The sequence below is a fragment of the Lasioglossum baleicum genome, chromosome 3, assembly GCF_051020765.1.
Source record: "Lasioglossum baleicum chromosome 3, iyLasBale1, whole genome shotgun sequence".
Classification (NCBI taxonomy): Eukaryota; Metazoa; Arthropoda; class Insecta; order Hymenoptera; family Halictidae; genus Lasioglossum; species Lasioglossum baleicum.
Window position 1 is genome coordinate 21,360,444 of NC_134931.1, and position 18,956 is coordinate 21,379,399.

General features: G+C 34.7%; 2 protein-coding genes across 7 annotated transcripts in view; both read right to left on the reverse strand.

Annotated features, from left to right (window-relative positions):
- Window positions 1-15,531, reverse strand: part of LOC143207252 (thioester-containing protein 1 allele R1) — a 27,551-nt gene extending 12,020 nt beyond the window's left edge. The window contains exons 1-14 of one of the 4 annotated variants that reach the window (XM_076420469.1): window positions 15,390-15,531; window positions 12,519-12,594; window positions 12,059-12,251; window positions 11,763-11,987; window positions 11,435-11,685; window positions 6,686-6,844; window positions 6,444-6,615; window positions 6,181-6,372; window positions 6,001-6,102; window positions 5,794-5,927; window positions 5,587-5,707; window positions 760-903; window positions 551-670; window positions 404-458 (exon numbers count right to left, since the gene is read on the reverse strand). In XM_076420469.1, the coding sequence (XP_076276584.1) occupies window positions 404-458; window positions 551-670; window positions 760-903; window positions 5,587-5,707; window positions 5,794-5,927; window positions 6,001-6,102; window positions 6,181-6,372; window positions 6,444-6,615; window positions 6,686-6,844; window positions 11,435-11,685; window positions 11,763-11,987; window positions 12,059-12,251; window positions 12,519-12,583 (1,933 nt within the window). In that variant the 5' untranslated portion in view covers window positions 12,584-12,594; window positions 15,390-15,531. Of the gene's footprint in view, window positions 1-7; window positions 144-403; window positions 459-550; window positions 671-759; window positions 904-5,586; window positions 5,708-5,793; window positions 5,928-6,000; window positions 6,103-6,180; window positions 6,373-6,443; window positions 6,616-6,685; window positions 6,845-11,434; window positions 11,686-11,762; window positions 11,988-12,058; window positions 12,252-12,518; window positions 13,146-13,307; window positions 13,665-15,389 lie in introns of those variants that run through there. The other 3 variants (XM_076420468.1, XM_076420466.1, XM_076420465.1) reach the window with 3 other exon arrangements.
- On the reverse strand, window positions 13,891-18,950 carry LOC143207255 (uncharacterized). Of its 3 annotated transcripts, none has more exons than XM_076420480.1 (10): window positions 18,258-18,950; window positions 17,718-17,844; window positions 17,405-17,623; window positions 17,144-17,330; window positions 16,866-17,083; window positions 16,653-16,781; window positions 16,235-16,571; window positions 15,928-16,157; window positions 15,677-15,845; window positions 13,891-15,605 (listed from the first exon to the last, which is right to left on the reverse strand). In XM_076420480.1, the coding sequence occupies exons 1-10, from the start codon at window positions 18,421-18,423 to the stop codon at window positions 15,465-15,467; spliced, it is 1,923 nt and encodes a 640-aa protein (XP_076276595.1). In that variant the 5' UTR covers window positions 18,424-18,950; the 3' UTR covers window positions 13,891-15,464. The 3 variants fall into 3 exon arrangements, with proteins under 3 accessions (XP_076276595.1, XP_076276594.1, XP_076276596.1); XM_076420479.1 differs by having other exon boundaries at window positions 13,891-15,608; XM_076420481.1 differs by lacking the exon at window positions 13,891-15,605 and having other exon boundaries at window positions 15,727-15,867.
- Between the last annotated feature and the right edge of the window lie 6 nt (window positions 18,951-18,956).

Consider the following 18,956-nt stretch of genomic DNA (forward strand, 5'->3'; position numbering starts at 1 on the left):
GCTTTACCCAACATCAAGCATTTGCCAAAGCCAAGTTTCAGGAAAATTCTTGCGTACTTTCATCTTCTCTGACGATTTGAATGCAATTGAACCTCCAACAGCAGCGGCTGGAAAGGAGAGCTCTAAACCAGACCTGTAGTATACTACACAAACATAAGCCATGTTAAATGATAAATACGTTTTCTGATTAACTAAACTGATTTGATTGTAAGTATTATATGGAATGCTGAATGCTTTCAGGATATTACTCTCATGCTACGTTACGAAGTGGTAAAATATTTTATAACCAATTTGTTACCAAATTAGAAAAATATTTGGGATCACGTATATAATAAAGGTAGGTAAAGTAATATTAGTTACCAATTTTATAAAACCACGTAGATATTTGCCCGAATTTACTTACGAATTGGAAAATTTTCATGGACATATCCATTTGTCATAATAATAGCACCATTTTCCTAAAAAAAGAAATGATTACGCGTTCAAAAGCGGATAATATATCTCTGCAAAATAGTTAAATTACAATATACACAGAAAGTTATGCACATACATTAAAAACGTCGTTTGCTGTAGCCGATCCACGGCTCCAAAGATATCGATCAAAAACTGAGTCCGCGTATGGCGAGTCTTGTACCATGTCGTACGATTTTAACTCTTTATACACTTGTTCCTACAAATCATCGAAATATGTTGTTATTATTATAATATCTCAAACTATAACGAACTTTGAACTCATTAAACGATCAGAAAATTACATACACGAGAAATATCATTGCCAGACTTTAATAAAATAGATCTCTGATCAACACCTAATAAACCAACGTATGAATTTGGTTTCGATGTGATAACTAAATTGACATTTTCTCCTGGTCCAACTTCTTCTGGTGCAACATTAATGTCGACCTTAAATAAAAAGCGAAGAAAAATAAAGAAGGGTCAAATCCTATTTGCAGGCATCATCGTCAATTTTGTTCTAAATGAAATATGTTGTAGTCCATGTGAAATTGGGGGGGGGGTTCAAGTCATCATTTTGCCGGTTCCGAATTTTTTTTAGAAATGGCAGGTCTTCAAAGTTTTCAATTTTTGCCCATTTTGGAGAAACCGGGCCTCACTTACGAATTTTTATCTCAGGTACTGTTTGTCCGATTGAGCTACATTTTTTCTTGTTTTATTGGGGAAGGATTGGGTTATTACAAAATAATTTTTTCAACCTCGAGAATCAACTTTATAATGTCGAAAAATTTAAACAAATTATTTTTTTACGTTTTTTTTCGACGAGGTGCCAGAGTGATTTAAAAAAAAAAATATGGTTATATTCCTTGAAGTTTCCCCTTTGAGCACTTGAAAAAGATGAAGCCATAAAAATTGGCGTCACAATGAGCTGCCAAAGTACGCCGCACAGTGGGTTGTATGCCCGATTTCAGCGGTCAAAATTCAATTTTTAAAACTTCACATAAATTGTACAATTTTTTTGGCTTGAGTTAGTTGAATATCTGAGGAACAATCTCCCATCATTCGTTTTCCCATTCATGTATCCATAGAGCAATGAACTTTGTCGGAAGTTTGAAATTATGTTAACACACGCTTTCATTTTTCAACGAATTCACCTATTAGTCATTGTTACCTAATTTACATGACGTATAAGGTATACTTTCACGAGGAATTCACTTTTGTACTATATACATTTTTTTAGTTATTAATATTTAAAGATAACCAACGATTCAGTCACTTTCTTTATGATTCCAAGACTTTGAGAATGACTTTGTTATACCTCCGGGTGCGACCGGGTGTTCATTTCTGTGCCATTGTGTTCTTTGAAGTTTTCTGATTAAGATCCAAGAAAAAAAGGCTGCTACTACGCGCGCTACTCCGTGTTTTATAGTTGATCTACGAAGAAATGGCAGCATTTCTCACATCCTGCATGTTCGCATTCGCTATATCTTCGTATTAACTTAAATAAATACTAAATAATAATAATAATAATAAACACACAAAAATAAAAGTAAAATAAGAAAACAGTATACACATGAAATTTAAATAATGTACAGGGTGGGTGGGGCAATAACTATGTCCACTTTGAATATTGCCTTTATTTGTAATAATATGAAAAAATGTTATGACATGTTGCGACATGAACATTTTCTGCGTCGGTGGAGGCATAGAGGACATTTCAAGGTCACCTTGATCTTTTTAAATCGAAACACCTACTTTTTGTATCATGAATCGATGGACTATCGAATTCTGAGTAAAAATGTATTGACTTCCATGCATATGTCTTAAATCTAATAATTAACGAGATATTATCGAAACAATTTTCTTTCTTCTTTTGATAATATCTCGTTAACTATTAGGTTTAGGACATACGAAGGTCAGCACTTTTATACTCTATCCATCTATAGTATAAAAAAAGGACATTCTGTTTAAAAAAATCAAGGTGACCTTGAAATCTCCTCTATGCCACCACCCACGCAGACCCACATGTTTGTGCCACAACATTTCCATCTCTGAACCGTGCAAATTTTGTTCATTACATTTTTCCATACTATTATAAATAACGGTGATTATTCTTTGTAATAACTATTTTAAAAAGATATTTTAAATGTAAATGATTATACACTTTTCGATAGTGTACATAGAAATAGACGAATAACGTTAAAATATTGATTATAATCCGCAGTACAAGATTGAAAAATAGCTACAAACTTTACAATCTGATACGCTCCTCTTTATGGACAAATTTTGCACTCAAAACATCCGTTTCAGCAAAAACGGTATACAGTACAAAAAGTAGAAATGTCAAGCTTTAAAATGGTTGTTTTTTCATGTAATTTGGATAAATTTTAGCAAAGTTACAACAGTTTCAATATTGAGCGAATTTTTAACTAGCCGTGGCCGCTGAAATCGGGCATACAGCCCACTGTGTGCTGTGTATTCTACCTCCGTTTCAGGTAGAAGCGAGTCGAATGCACCGCTCGTTGTCTATACCGCTGGTCTCGATGAAATACCAGCAGACTGTATACGACTAAATAACCCTATTTATGCCTCGAGAACAATATTAGTAACCACTCTTGTTTACAAGCTCGCTTTGCAACAGCATTACCAATTACTAAAGAATAAAGAACTGCTATACAAAACATGCTCGTGCGATAACGATGGCTCTGTTTTTAGTGTAACGAAATAATTTTTCTTATATTTTGTTCCATAATCCTTAAGTCCGCCCCGCAATGATTTTATCCATACTTCTTAGCATAAAACCTCCTTATCCCTCCCCGATAGAAGAAAACGACATCATTTTTGTAGAACATATAAAATTCGTATAAAAACTAATATCTATAAATGAAGTCATGATTAAAAAGGTGTTGTTGGCCAAGAGTGGTTACTAATATTGTTCTCCAGGTATAAATAGGGTTATTTAGTCGTGTACAGTCTGCTGGTATTTTCTCGACACCAGCGGTATAGACAACGGACCACAATAGCGGTGCGCTCGATTCGCCTCTACCTGTAACCAAGTGTAACCGAAGTACACGGCGTACTTTACCAACTCATTGCTCCATCTTTTTCAAGTGCACAAAGGGGAAACTTCAAGGAATATAACCATATTTTTTTAACTTCCCGATTTTATAGGGAAGTTATTGTAATGACCCCGAAAATCGAAAATCGATTTTTTAGCAGATCTTCACGTTTCATGGTCATTGGAGTCATTTTAGACTATTTTTATCAAAATGTTCGTATGTGTGTGTGTGTGTGTGTTTGTTTGTGTGTGTGTGTGTGTCTGTTTCTATGTAATCAAACTTTTCGTTAACGTTTTCAGAAAAAGTAACAACGCGATCAGGATGATGAATGATGCAATCGATGTGCCCCGCTGTAACTTAGAGCTGATTAGATTTTGGTGCATTTTGGTCAAGTAGTTTTTTAGTTTTTTTAGTTTTTTCGAAAGAAGTTCATTCAACAATGCAATTTATACGAGAGAACGGAAAGTTTCCACCGAAGAAACAAACGTAATTACACAAAAAATTTTTTTTTCGATTTTAAACAAATTTTTTTTGTACCTTACGATGATGTTTCCGCTTACAATAATCGAAAATTATCCCAATGCAAGAGTGAGTTAATCATCTCTACTCCCGAGAATACATTTTCAAAGAATATCGATGAAAGTACAAAAAAAATTTATATTACAATCTTTAAAAAAACAATCAGTTCAAAACGAATTATTAACTGAGATTAAATTGAAAATTAATATAAACTATATGATAATTATTAATAACATTGATGTTGAAAACGGATTGGTTAATGGAGCACACATGCGGAATATTAAAATTTATTACTTTTCAAGAAAATACTAAAATTCCGTCTATAGTGTGGTTAGATTTTCAATTGGCCAGAGTAGGAGTGAAAGGAAGAACTTGTTATCGTGATTATATGAAAAATGCCAATATTGATCAAAATTTTACACCAATAATAAAGATATCGAATCAAGTAAATATGTCGAGTGAGGAAAAATATCAAATCACACGTAGTCAATTTCCAGTGGTTCCTGCTGAAGCGATTACGATTCATAACTGTCAGGGACAAACATACGAGAAAGTATGTTTGAATTTTAAAACATCAGAAAAATGAACTTTACAAATGTTGTATGTAGAACTGAGCAGAGTTTCAAAATTGAGCAGTTTATATATTTCGGGACAATTTAAGTTAACAGTATCGAAGAAAACCAAGATCAATACTGCAAACCCGGCTAATGAGGAGTTGTATCGTTAGCGAAAAACTAATTAAGACAATTTATTTTGCAACATTAGTATGCTATAACAAGGAACCAAGCGAGCAACGAGCCTACGATGTTGGTTTGATGCGACGCCATATAGCAACCTTTTTGATAAGTAGAAAACTATTGAATTTCCCTCAAAACGTACAATCTTATTAAAACGTACTAAAAATAATGATAATAATATACTGCAACTATAACGAATCGGGAAGTGCTTTGTGTGGCTCTTGGAGAGTCACACACCAAATAAAAAACATTAATAGCTGCAGGCCCTACTAGCCATGCGTACCACTAACACTCTCGCAAGAGCAGTCCTACCCGCGAACGAGCGAAGCGAGCGAGCAAAAACAACCCTACTCGCGAGCGAGCGAGCAACAATAACCCTCTAGTTCAAAATTTAAATCACTCTGGCACCTCGTCGAAAAAAACGTAAAAAAATAATTTGTTTAAATTTTTCGACATTATAAAGTTGATTCTCGAGGTTGAAAAAATTATTTTGTAATAGCCAAATCCTTCCCGAATAAAACAAAAAAAATGTAGCTCAATCGGACAAACAGTACCTGAGATAAAAATTCGTAAGTGAGGTCCGTTTTCGCCAAAATGGGCAGAAATTGGAAACTTCGAAGGTCTGCCATTTCTAAAAAAATTCGAAACCGGCAAAACGATGACTTACACCCCCCCTAATTTCACATGGACTACAACATATACCTCTTAGAACAAAATTGACGATGGTGCCTGCAAAAAGTGATCGATTTGGCACGGAACGACCCAGAAATTTCCTAATTAACATTTTCATTGTGATTCAACCGTTAAAATTAACTTACAAAGTTTTGAAGTACTCCTTCTAACTCTACATCTAAAGCATCTGCAATCACTTCTCCATCAGTTCCTAGATAATATACAATTACATGTGCAGTAGGCGCCATAACATATGTTGCTAAAAACCTGTAGCAAATGAATGTTTTATACAGTTTGTGAATGTGAATGAGCTAAATGTGAATAAACTAAATTAAAAATAACTAAATACTTGCTTGAAAGTTGTCGTGTACTTATTTTGTACATATATAGAACCAGCATCCAATATATCACCGCGTCCGAATATTTCATAATTAATATATTTTAATGGAATTGTGGAGTTTACCTCAATTTCAACATCGTGATTAACCTGCAAAAGGAAGTATTATAATTAATATCGATCGCGTATCGACATCTTCCATGTGTTATACAAATGTACATACAGTGGGGTTTTCAGTTTTCAAAATAATTTGTATGTATTCGTTGTTCTGAGACATAGCTTGATTTGTTGACGGAAACCACTCGTGTAAATTTAGATACTGCGCCTGTTAAATATAAATTTTGTACACGTGCTTGTTACAAATCAATTATTCACATTTTTTGAAAGCTTTGTAATATTTTACCTCGATGTTTAAAGGAAGCGAAGTGCTGTCATTAGTTTTCGATGGATAGAAATCCAATTGTACCATACCATTTTTATCTAACATTCTATCGATAATGGTATACGCGGATTGATTGTAAGTATATCCATACATTATTGTGACAGGATTTTTATCATCTTGCACTGGTGTTCCATCATGATATGTCAGTTTTATCTGCAAGTCTTGTTCATTAAAAACCATTATACATACGACTTTATACGATAAACATAATCTCATGTACGTACAAATGCTGTATACTTTAAACCAGGTTTATAATATTCTGATGTTTTTATTAACTCCATCGTGTACTTGTGCCTGTGTACTCTTACTTGCATAGAAGTATTTTGTCTTCTACCGGTTAAAGATTCTTCCACTGCAACATCAATCGTAACCGGTCTTTCATAATCGTCGGACAATCTGCAAAAAGTATACTAAATAAGTCAGATCTCAGAAAACCGTGGAGAAAAATACCTTTCGTTTTACGTACTTCAGTTCAGATTCAATATCAAAATCAACTACTACTTTTCCATCGATAGGTATCACTTTTCGTACAGGCTGCTGAAAAATTGGTTGTATCACGCCAGAAAAAATATCAGGGTAAACTGTAATTGTTGCCTCGCCCTTCACTGGTTTGCCGTAAGTATACCTAAATAAGTTGTATTTTGAAGCTTGTATCACATTTTTATGGACATAATGAACATTTGAACAGTAAGTATTATCAAACTGATTGTTAGAAACAATCGGTAATATGTTTTTAGAAAACTTACAGACGGAATATACATATAATTGTAGAAGCAAATACAGGGTGTCCCACGCAACTGGAACAAGCTGTACCGCCTAAACGGTCGGGAATAGAGGAAAATGTTATAAGAAAAAGTTGAATGGCATCAGACGGTGCATACTACGCAACTAATTTTATGCATTTTTGTGCATCGCTGCATCAGGAAAATGCAACTGCACTTTTTTTTAAAATGAAAACCTAGATTTTTCACTGCACCGATCGATGCAGTTTGTTGTGCTCTACATAAAAGTACTAGAAGTGTTACGGGTCTAACGGTATACTAGTGTTGCGGGTCTGCCGGTATACCCGTTGTGTGGAATTGGTGGCAGATTCAGGTTGGTTTCAATGTAATGAAGTCTCTCTTTCTCTAAATAAATGGACACACTTTTAACAACCGTAACGTATTAATTCTCGGAGGAAGGCAACTTATCTCTTTCTCTATTTCGCCTCTTTCGCCATACTTATCCCCTAAACTTATTCGTTAGGAAGTTATCGAAGCTAAAAGTTCTCTGATTTATAATGGAACATAATGTAGGTACTCCGGAACACTTGTCGAGACCGAAATAATTCAGTGAACTTTTAGCTTTGACAACTTCTTAACAAATATGTTTAGGGCATAAGTATGTTAGTACTTTTATGTAGAGCACAACAAACTGCATCGATTGGTGCAGTGAAAAATCTAGGTTTCCATTTTAAAAAAAAGTGCAGTTGCATTTTTCTGATGCAGTGATGCACAAAAGTGCATAAAATTAGTTGCGTAGTATGCCATTCAACTTTTTCTTATAACATTTACCTCTATTCCCGACCGTTTAGGACACTTTAGGAGGTACAGCCTGTTCCAGTTGCGTGGGACACCCTGTATGTATAGTATACAGGGTGTCCCACTGTATCGAGAACAGCAGAATATCTCGGAAGACAGTATCGTTATCAAAAAAGTGTTCCTACAAAAGTTGTTTGGTATTACGGGCTACGTTACGTGGTATTAATTGTTTTGTTGTGGGTGGAGTGGTGGAGGACATTTCAAGGTCACCTTGATTTTTTTAAATGGAATACTATATTTTTTTCTTTAGAAAATAATAGCGGGTAGTGAGACGAATCCAAAGATGTGCTAATTTTTTTTTTGCTAATTCAAACAAAAAAAATTTGTTTGCTAATTTAAAAAAAAAATTTTTTTTATTTTATTTTTTTGTGCTTTTTCGCGACTGCAATCTGTTTTTCAAACAGATTCCCACAAACCTATCGCAGTCCAATCGCAGTAATTTAATACCGACGTATTCGACGCCACTTATATTAGCAGCGGCTGCTGGCTGTTGGCCGACGACCGATCCAGGATGTAAACACAAGCTTTTTTCACCTTCATCAAAATCAGAATAATATCATGTAGCACATCTTTGGATTCGTCTCACTACCCGCTATTATTTTCTAAAGAAAAAAATATAGTATTCCATTTAAAAAAATCAAGGTGACCTTGAAATGTCCTCCACCACTCCACCCACAACAAAACAATTAATACCACGTAACGTAGCCCGTAATACCAAACAACTTTTGTAGGAACACTTTTTTGATAACGACACTGTCTTCCGAGATATTCTGCCGTTCTCGATACAGTGGGACACCCTGTATAGTATACAGTATACAGGGTCTACCCGTTAAGTTATGTCACCATTTTTTAGGCGTTTCCGGTAGTGCAATTAAAAAATGTTTTAGACAAAAGTTTGTCAGTACTTCTTAAATAAAAAATGTAAAGGTCACCTTGACTTTTTTAAATGGCACCGCATGTTTTAGACATCATAGGATTGTTGCTGACGTCGAGACGAATTCAACAGCATATTATCCTATGATCTTGAAATGAACATTTCAAGCTCGAAAATTTGCTGCAAACGTAATTTTAATGAAAAATTATTTCTTACAAAATAAATCAAGTTACATTAGATGTTCGAACTGCGATCCATCTTCTATGATACAGAACTCCGCTCTTTGTATTAGATATTTCGGTGTCGCCATAATTAGTTCGTCTCGGTTTGTTATTACATTCGGAGGATAAAAAATGCAATGCACACAATTAAAAAGAGAGTGACTGAGAAGAAAGCAATTAAGAAGAAATCGATCTATGAAATGCGCAGAGTAATATGATCTAGCCAAGAGGAGGATAAAAAATACAATGCACATGATTAAGAAGAGAGTGACAGAGAAAAAAGTGATTAAGAAGAAATCGATTAAGAGGAATTGGTGATTAAGTAACCACCTTATGAAAAATAAGCTAAGAACAAAGGATTGATCGATCTATAAAAGGGATGGCTCTTTGTTAGGAGCTCAGTCCACAAAATACAGTACACTATTCAAGAACATCAATTCATATTAACCAAAATCAGCTTGCCTTTTTATTGTGTGCGTGTGTGTGTGTGTCACCTCTAGTGAAGTGAAGTTTATCATCATAAGAAAAGGAAAAGGCGGTGTTGAAGCCCCCGGAGCACAAACCTCCAAAAACCACTTCCAAATCAACGCAGAAGTCCCCGGAGCACAAAACTCCAAAAACCACCACCAAATCAACGCAGAAGCCTTCAGCAAGAAGACTGTTCTGATCAAAAGCAGAAATCTAACTAGTGGTAATTACTAACAAATTATAATAAGATTTCGAGAAACATTATGTATCCGAAATTTGGTGTTTAAAATATACTTTTGTTTATTTCTATTCAAAAATAAAATATCAGATCATTTATTAAAGAGATTACCCATGGGCTCACAGTGGCTCAGTGGGTGAAGCGGTGAAGCGCGCGCCTCTGCGGACTCCGTGGTCGCAGGTTCAATCCCCGATGCCGGCACCTCTGGAAATATATTCCATGTGCTTTTTAAAAACTGTGGTGACCCAAGCTGGTTCGGAACCCACCTTTATAAACTGTAGGCCCCGCTGAAAAGGCGATAGTAATGAGAGTGGAAAGATAGGGAGTTGGTAAATGGATTTGAAATAACAGGTAATGTTAGTACTAGTAAGTAGGGAACAAATTTGGTGTTGGACAGTGTTATTGTGAACCTAAGATTATTTCGCTCTATTACCAGACTAATTTTTAGTAAATTTCACAATCAATTACGTCCAAACACTTGCGCTGTCAAAACTAAACTAAAAGCATCTACAGTAGTAAAAACACGACTTTTCTAAATATAAACAAATACCATAGGAGGTGTTCCGCGATGCAGATAAAAATGACAACAGTAAACACGCTAGTTCGGGCTATGAACCTATTATTATTTCGGCCACTGTATGTGGAAATCGTTCTTTGTACAAACTGTCCGCCGTGCGTTCACTTTTTCCACATTCATTGAAAACATATAACATATCCAATCTTTCTGTATTTGAAAATTTACTCATTCTGAAAGGTCAAATCGTGATACACTAAACTACGACTGAAGGAATACTGTCAATAAGCTGATTAAGATGATTCTGAACCGCAAGTGATAAATACAAACATAATATGGGAAGCAACGAGAGTAGACATAAACCGAGACGCCCTAATTATTCTTAAGAGTTCTGTATCACAGAAGATGGATCGCAGTTCGAACATCTGATGTAACTTGATTTATTGAGTATGGGAATAAGTTTCCGCCCCTTTTTGTTGAAAAGAAGTGTATAAACAATTCCCATAGCGTGAAAACGTTTTCCAACAGTAGACCGATCGACGTTTAATTCAATTGACAGTTCTGCAAGTGTTTGACGTGGATTTTCATCAAGTAATGATGGGAAATCTGTATCTTCGAATTTTTTGGCACACCATCGCAATCTTTGCGCTTACGTCGAAATCATGATTTTTAAAGGAGCATTGTCCCCGTAAATATATAATAAATATAATATAGTAAATATATATAACACCTTTCTTTAAAACAAAAATAATGCAACATGACTTCCCGCAAATGCTGCTTACTTGGCAACAAAAGTCGACATTTTTCACGCGAAAAATTGACTGCTGTTCACGCTCGAAACAATTGCCACTAACTGCGTTTTGAAGCTTAGACATAGGCCTTTCAAAAATATGTACTAAGCGTTCCATCAAATACGCGATCGGTATTAAGTATAACGACATCTGTCAAAAGGGCGGAAACTTATTCCCATACCCAATATTTTGTAAGAAATAATTTTTCATTAAAATTACGTTTGCAGAAAATTTTCGAGTTTCAAATTTTCATTTCAAGATCATAGGATAATATACTGTTGAATTCGTCTCGACGTCAGCAACGATCCTATGATGTCTAAAACATGTGGTGCCATTTAAAAAACTCAAGGTGACCTTTACGAAGCATTTTTTCAGTTTTAAGAATATGCAAACATGTAGCTCACCAAGTACCGACAAACTTTTGTCTAAAACATTTTTTAATTGCACTACCGGAAATGCTTAAAAAATGGTGACATAACTTAACGGGTAGACCCTGTACAGATTCGATAGAATGTTGAAATTCGCTTACTTTGCGTAAATCGTTGCAGTAATTTTCGAGTCTTTAAACGTAAAATGTTTGGGAGCAACTATGCTGACTTCAAAATTGGGTAGGATGTACTCCGCAACTTCAAACTCCTTCTCAAATATTTGATCACCGACGTTAGCAGTAATTTTCCAAGTACCTAACACAGGTGACTCGGATAATTCAATCTCTCCGTTAAAAATTCCATGTGTTACGGATGGACGATTCCACTGTTTGATTCTGTTACTTTTTCCATCCTATATAAATAATTACACATAATACGGTTTTATGTCTTATTTAATTTCTTATATCACATTTATTTAAAATTACTTACCGTTATGAAAATATCTACTAATCTGGCAAGAGTAGGTCTAAGTCTTGAATTCAATAAAATGCATCTGAACATGACTTTATTCCCTGGTTTGTAAATTGCTCTATCGGTTTGAATAAAAACTGAATAACTCTTATGAGCATATTCGAGAGGTTTCGAATTAGAGAACTCCATTCCTGATAGACCGCGTGCAACTAGTTCATACTTTCCAGGTATAACATCTCCGATCTGAGAGATTTAAAAATATTAATTAATTGCAATTATATTTTTCACCGAAACAATTAATTAAGCAAATGTACCTCAAGCTTTAAGATTCTTGTCGAATATGGCTGTACTTGAACACTTTGGGATACATTGTAAATATCCCCGTTGTCCAGCTGACCATTCAATTCAATGTATATCGTTGACGGTGTTGAAATGCCAATTGTGCTCACTGCTACATGATATTTTGAATCAGGTCTGACCACTTTTGGAGAAATTATGCTATAATACCTGTAGAAGATATTCAATAAAATAGTATTTCTTCGATAGATCTCAGTAAAACAATTTAAAGACTAATTACTAAACAACACACAGCAATCAAAGAGATTGGATTTCATTTTATTGTACAAATTACAAAAATGCATATATTCAGATATCAGTTGATTTTTATGTTTTTAATCATTGTAATCATTTTAGAAACTTGTAAAGGAACATTCCGATCTCTTTGGTAGTTCTAGTATTAAACATTAAATCGTTCGTAAAATGTTATATACATACGATTCAGCTTGTATGTTTGCAGTTATGCATGACAGGAGAAAAATGTAGTACCAATTCGAAAACATTTCTGTTGATTCTGTAAAATTATAAACGTATATATACACATATGTACATATACATAAATAAATGGTGTGACAGACAATTATTGTCACGCGTTCGGTTGCATTCGAACAATACGATACAATTATATCTATATATTTATATGATGTAAGCATAGCGCGCAGTTATTTCCTCGAACGAAGTTATCTTAAATCATCAAACTGGTTTTTTCACGAATACGTGTGGATTTCTTATCGTAACTCGTAACAAATATTATTTGTCTTTGCACAAACAGAAAAGTGGAAATTCCGAAACCTCGAACGATGACTGTAATAAGCAATCGTCATATGTATTTTAAACTTGGGGTTTTCCAGTGTTCATCCTAATAAACGAGAGCATTCGACAATGCAAAAGAAAATGATTTCCTTTGACGAAAATTAAACCTAAACGTCACTTATATAATAGATCGAAAAAATAACTAAACAATTTTGTCAAATTCTGGAATCAGCGATATCTTTTCGTTCATTAGAAAGTGGTACGGACAGAATCTTACAACCTGCAAGTCCTCGAAACCCGATTTACTATCATCACTCACACTGATTTTCGCTCGTATAGAACCTATTCGTGATAAATGATAAAAAATATATTCTTTAAAAAGTTCTATTTGTTATTATAAAATTTTCAATCGAATAAATTTGTGATTTGAATTTTGCTCATTGTGCAAGATCGCATAATGAAAGGGTGACTCACCTGATCGATTCTGTTTATAGCTTTCTCAATCTCGCTGGTTGCACGCAACCGCGAGTTAAATATATTTTTCTTACGCAAATTTCAGAAAGAAATGAAGCAACTGTATCGCAACGCTTCTAAACTAACAATCGAGCGAATACTAACAGTCACTACCGATCATGGCTTCAAGAAATTGAATAAATAGTGTACGTTTCCCTTCCTCCGGACCGTTTTGCTTCTACTATATCTGTCACGCTTTTACCGTTATAGAAGCAACAAACCAGCGGGGCAGCGGGGTACCACAAATATATTCTCCAGTTTGTCTGTATGAATTTCATCTCGTAGTATTCGAGGTTATATATATATATATATATATATACTACGAGTTCTCAATTCTACGAAAATTATTCTAATATTAGTTGTATTTGTTGAATGTATAATCATAAACTGTATAATAACTTATCGAAAATTACACAATATGTAAATATAATATTATAATGTAAAAAAAAGATGTATAAACCATTGCATTTAATTATTCCTCTAGTATATTTATCAATTTAAAACTTTTAAGAAATTTTTAAGGATAATCTATGAATTGTTGGGGAATTTTTAAACAAGTTATGTGAGTCATTATTTCGCATCTTTAATACCGAAAATGACCTTCAACGTATCTCATAAGTCAATCTTGATGACATCAACAGACAGTTTAATCTATGCCAAGTATATATCGTAACAATTGTGAAAGAATTTTATGCATGATTTGCCATATATGGTTAAACGCTTGACCTTTTTTCCATGGCAAGCTTTGTATCTCTTTTTCAAAATTAAAAGCAACTGTAGCAGCCATAATATATCTTCTTAAAATACAAATTTAATATCTTATTATAAAGAAGTTGTAATAAGTTCGAAAATAAATTCTGTTTAATTCAATGAAAATTAACATGGCATGTTATTACTATTTTTAATAAAAATAATTAACTAGTTCTTGTCTATATAATACAAAATATTGTATAAAATGTACGGTTATATGTATAGCTGATTTGTAGTGATTTCAACGGCCGCATAGGGCGTATCGCCTATATATTCTAGAACTGCGCTGTGCAACTGGATTCCGTATTGGGCGCATCTCACAATCAGCTTGGGGCGAGCAGAGGGGCGAGCAACCAGCTAGCTAATAATATACATAAGACTCCTCTTTTGACAAGTGTTTGGTGGTAGGAGATCTTCTAACTGTGTCTACCCATTGCCTATCAACTTATTTATTATGGTCCTCGATAGTCGAATACTCTGCAATATGTGCACATACAATACACTAGTCCAGGCATGGCCAGAAGCAGTGTTCCCAGACGGGTCACCTTTTTTCGCGCATGCGCGTTCAAAACAGTAACGTATCTATGATGAGGCGATAATTGATCTCGGCTCGGATATATGCAGATATATGGGTGCGAACACCACACATTGACTCGAGTGAATCGAATTCTCAAACTTCTTAATTTTCATTATTGTTTTATGGGACTTTTACTAGCTTATTCCTATCATTTCTCTGATTAAAATGACACCAAACACGATATAATTTCAACTGTATTTAGTGGTTTAATCGACGGTGAAAGTTTCGGGAGCAAGGAAGGACAGCAATAACTCGGGACTTTAAACTGTGCCGGCGACATCGACTGTCCGCGTCTCTTTCTTTCCTATATGCTCTTCTTCGTTGCGTTCGAAACTTTCATCGTCGATTAAACCACTAAATACAGTTGAAATTATATCATGTTTGGTATATCATTTTGCATTGGAAAAATGCCACGAATATGTTGGTGAAAGTTCCATTACAAGATAATGGAAAATAAAGAAGATGCAACTTTGGTGATGACGCACGGGCCTTTAAACTGTGCCGGCGACGGCGACACGCTTCGGCCACGCGATCCTATTTCATTCTGTCCTTCTCTATGTTCGGCTCGTCGATTGAAGTCTCGGCGCGGTCGGCGCGGTAGACGCAGTCATAAAAAAATAGCCTCTACTACGCTACTGAAGTCCGTTCAAAACACGGGTGTTGGGACTTCGATTGAAGAATTACTGTACTTCTGGCCATGTCTGCATTAGTCATACCTCATGTTGTGTGGCGCTGGCTTAGATCGTTTCGCTTATTCTTAATACTAACAGTAGAATCGTAAAAACCGTGTTTTATTCTGGTTCAGATGTACTCCGAAAACAAGTTTTATTTGTTATTTGCACGCCCTCTTTATGTTTCTGCTTTAGCATATCTGGGTCAACTAGAAATCGTTGCCATACTAAATGCCTGTCTCGTTCAAAACCTAGGTCAGTCTTCTGCAAGAAAGAATATTTTTTATTCTAGCAAACGTAATACCATATCGCGTTAATATTTATAAATTTACCATTCGTTCTTTCATTTGACTTCTTATTTTTGTTAAATCCGCTTGTATATTTTGTAAATGATCGAAAGCTTCCTTGTAATAAGTTTCTATTTCATATGAAATTGGTTTGAATCTATATGTTGGTCCAGTTTGAATTTCACTTATATATTCCAGATTTATTTCATTCTCTCTAGATAATAAAATTACAATTCCTACAATAACTATCGCATTATATTTTTCTTTGGAAATACATATGTATGTATAATACTTACAATATTTCCAACTGATCAATTTTTGAATTTATGTCTCTCCTCAATATGAATTGCTTTTTCACTTTGTTTTCATTTAAAAGTTCATTGTATTTATCTAATGCAGAATTTAATTGCTGCGTATTATCACCATCACACAAAATAGAAACTAAAAGCTTGACGAATGAATTAGACGTGTCTGGGCTAGACGATACAAGCGTAGAATACTCTTTCTGTTGCTGCTGCATACTTCCCTACAGCAAAATAAAAACAAACTTTTAATCAGTACATAGTTTTACGTTATTTTCTAATAACAAATTTAGTTACTAACACATCTTGTGGAAGACAACGAGTATTCCGAGGTCATATAATGATAGGTATCAGCCACAAATTCTGAAATATCTATAAGACGAGACAACTGTATCTGCATTAATATAAATAATAAATCAGCGTTTACATGGCCACACTCCTTTATAAGAAACTGCAAGCTTTTAACTTTGTCTAATTTAATTTTTCTTTGCTCAATTTTTGAACATGCATCCTGTTTCAAGATTTGAGTCATTTCTAATTCCGCGAACTGTGGTACGATCTCTGACAATTGATGTTCTAGCAAAGATACACTTTCTTCCAAGAAATCTCTTTTCGTGGTTAATTTCGAAATTTCTGATCTAATTACACATAAATAAATTGGTTACGCATATACTTGATATATTCAGATCATTTGTGGTATATAAATGATATTCGATTACCTTAATTCGGAAGGTTTAGGCACTTTTAAATTTCCATTATTGTACATCTTCTGTGCATATTCTAACATCGCAGCGTACGACTCTAGTTTTACTTTTGCCAAAACCTCTTCTACCTTTACATTAATCAAACTATAAAATAAACCATAATGTACTTACAAGTTAACGAGCGTAATCAATATTTTGTTCAATAGTTGTTAGAAAAAAACAAGTTACTTTGCTTTGCACATTGTTAGTTCCTGTAATTTTGCATTATCTACGTGCACTTCTTGACTCTCATTAATTAAAGAAGCATAGTTGGAATCTTTTTTCTGTTCTTGAAAACCATTTCCAAATCGCTTTTTTATATGAATGCCTAAATAATGATAATATAGTTTTATATTTTTACTGAAAAGTTCCAATGGCATTTGGGTCCATACCGACGGTGTTCCTTTCTACAAATAAAATGATTTATATTACAACGAACCCGAAACAAATTAATGACATTCACCTACATTTTCTGCTGCATCTGCATATTGATTTAAGAGACATTCAACTTGCGTAAAAAACTCATGATTATTCATATCAAAATCATCCAAAATCATGGAACAGTCTGAATAAGCTTTGCTTTCTGCGATGTATTCTTTGTTCAACAGTTCTGATTCCTTCTCGATTTCATCATCAAGCTCTGCCATTCTTTTTCTACGGGCATATTTTAATTAAACATAATAATGGCAATTAAATTCGAATAAAAGTGCATGTATCGGAGACAGTACTTTAAACTTTCAATTCCGTTTTGCGAGGTAAGGATATAATTTTCATTTTCATTGTATGAACTTTTTACTATTTCGAATTCAGCAAAAAGGTCACTTATATCTACATCGTCGAAAGAGACAATTCTTGATAAATCAGGGCAATCTCTGGTTGCTTCTTTCAATTTAGAATCCAATTCAAGACCATCCATCCATTCATTTGTTTCTCTTAATTTGTTTTTTCTAAAACATTAAATAAGACAAACAGTCGGTTTAGGGCATTCAATGAATTAAAGTATAAGTAGTAAATAAATAAAATGGATAATGAATACGTTACAATTGAACCTCTTCGTTTGAAAGAACATTCATGCGATTCACATTTTCGTTGAACCATTTTAAAAACGGTTGTGCTGATTGTTCGCAACATTTCTCTAATATGTCTGGTGAAATACTGTTTGAAAGTTCTGGACGTAAGCTAGTAATTTTATTATACAGAATCCTACTCGATACACTCATGTTTCGATGAAAATTTTCAAATGCAAAATGCAAACGTTTGTAATTCGACAGTAATTCGATCATAAATGGGTCAGTGCAGGTCAGTGCAGGTCAGTGTCAGCCAGGGGGCACAGACGATTTGTACAGAGAGTATATGAGAGTGCTCACGCCCGGGTTATGGCCGTGCCACTTTTGGCTGCCATCATCTCTTTTAGTCCGGACAAGAACCCGTCTCCACACTCAGTCTGGACAAGAACCCGTGAGAACCCGTCTCCACACCACCGCCGAGATATAGGAATAGACCTGACCACTGACGAGATACTATTAAAGACTGCCAGCCTTATGGGAGTTGGCGGGACTCGAATTTTTCGGTATTTCTTACGCCCTCTAGGATATATTTTAGCTCCATCCAGAGAAACAGAAGGCCAACGACGGCATTTTGTCGGTAAAGAAGACCACTGAGGAGATTCTCGTCGCGATGCATCGGTGTGAATGGGAATTATTACGAAACCATATCGATTATTATTAAATGTTACATTCTCCGCCATATTTCAGACGATGTTTTGGCACTATTTTAGCACTATTTAGAACTTTTAGCGATGTGGTATATCAGATCACTGTAACTTTCACGTTATCCCCGCGCCCACTCGCGCCCACTTACTGGTCCCGCGGAATAACACAGGGGCTGGCAGCGCTGGCAGTCTCGTCGGTGGTGTCGAGCCCAGTCGAGCCTGCTCGTCGCTGTGATGGCCGAATTGCGACGAATTTTATTTTTTTTCTCTGAAAAAATAGAAATTATTCGAAGAAAATTGAAAAATAGAAAATATACGAAAAATTTGTCGATGCAATAAGTAGTTTAGAAGATACTCCAGAAAAATGTAGTTAACATTAACATTTTCTCAATTTTCTCGAAAAGCGTTGGTTTTACGAGGAAAAGTGATAGGACATAAAAGACGCGAAATTTGGAGATCTACAGGGTTGGCGAACACATTTTTTGGTGCGATAAATAGTTTAGATTTAGATGATATTCGAGAATAATGAATTTAACAATTTTCTGAAACGTTTGTTTTACGAGAAAAAA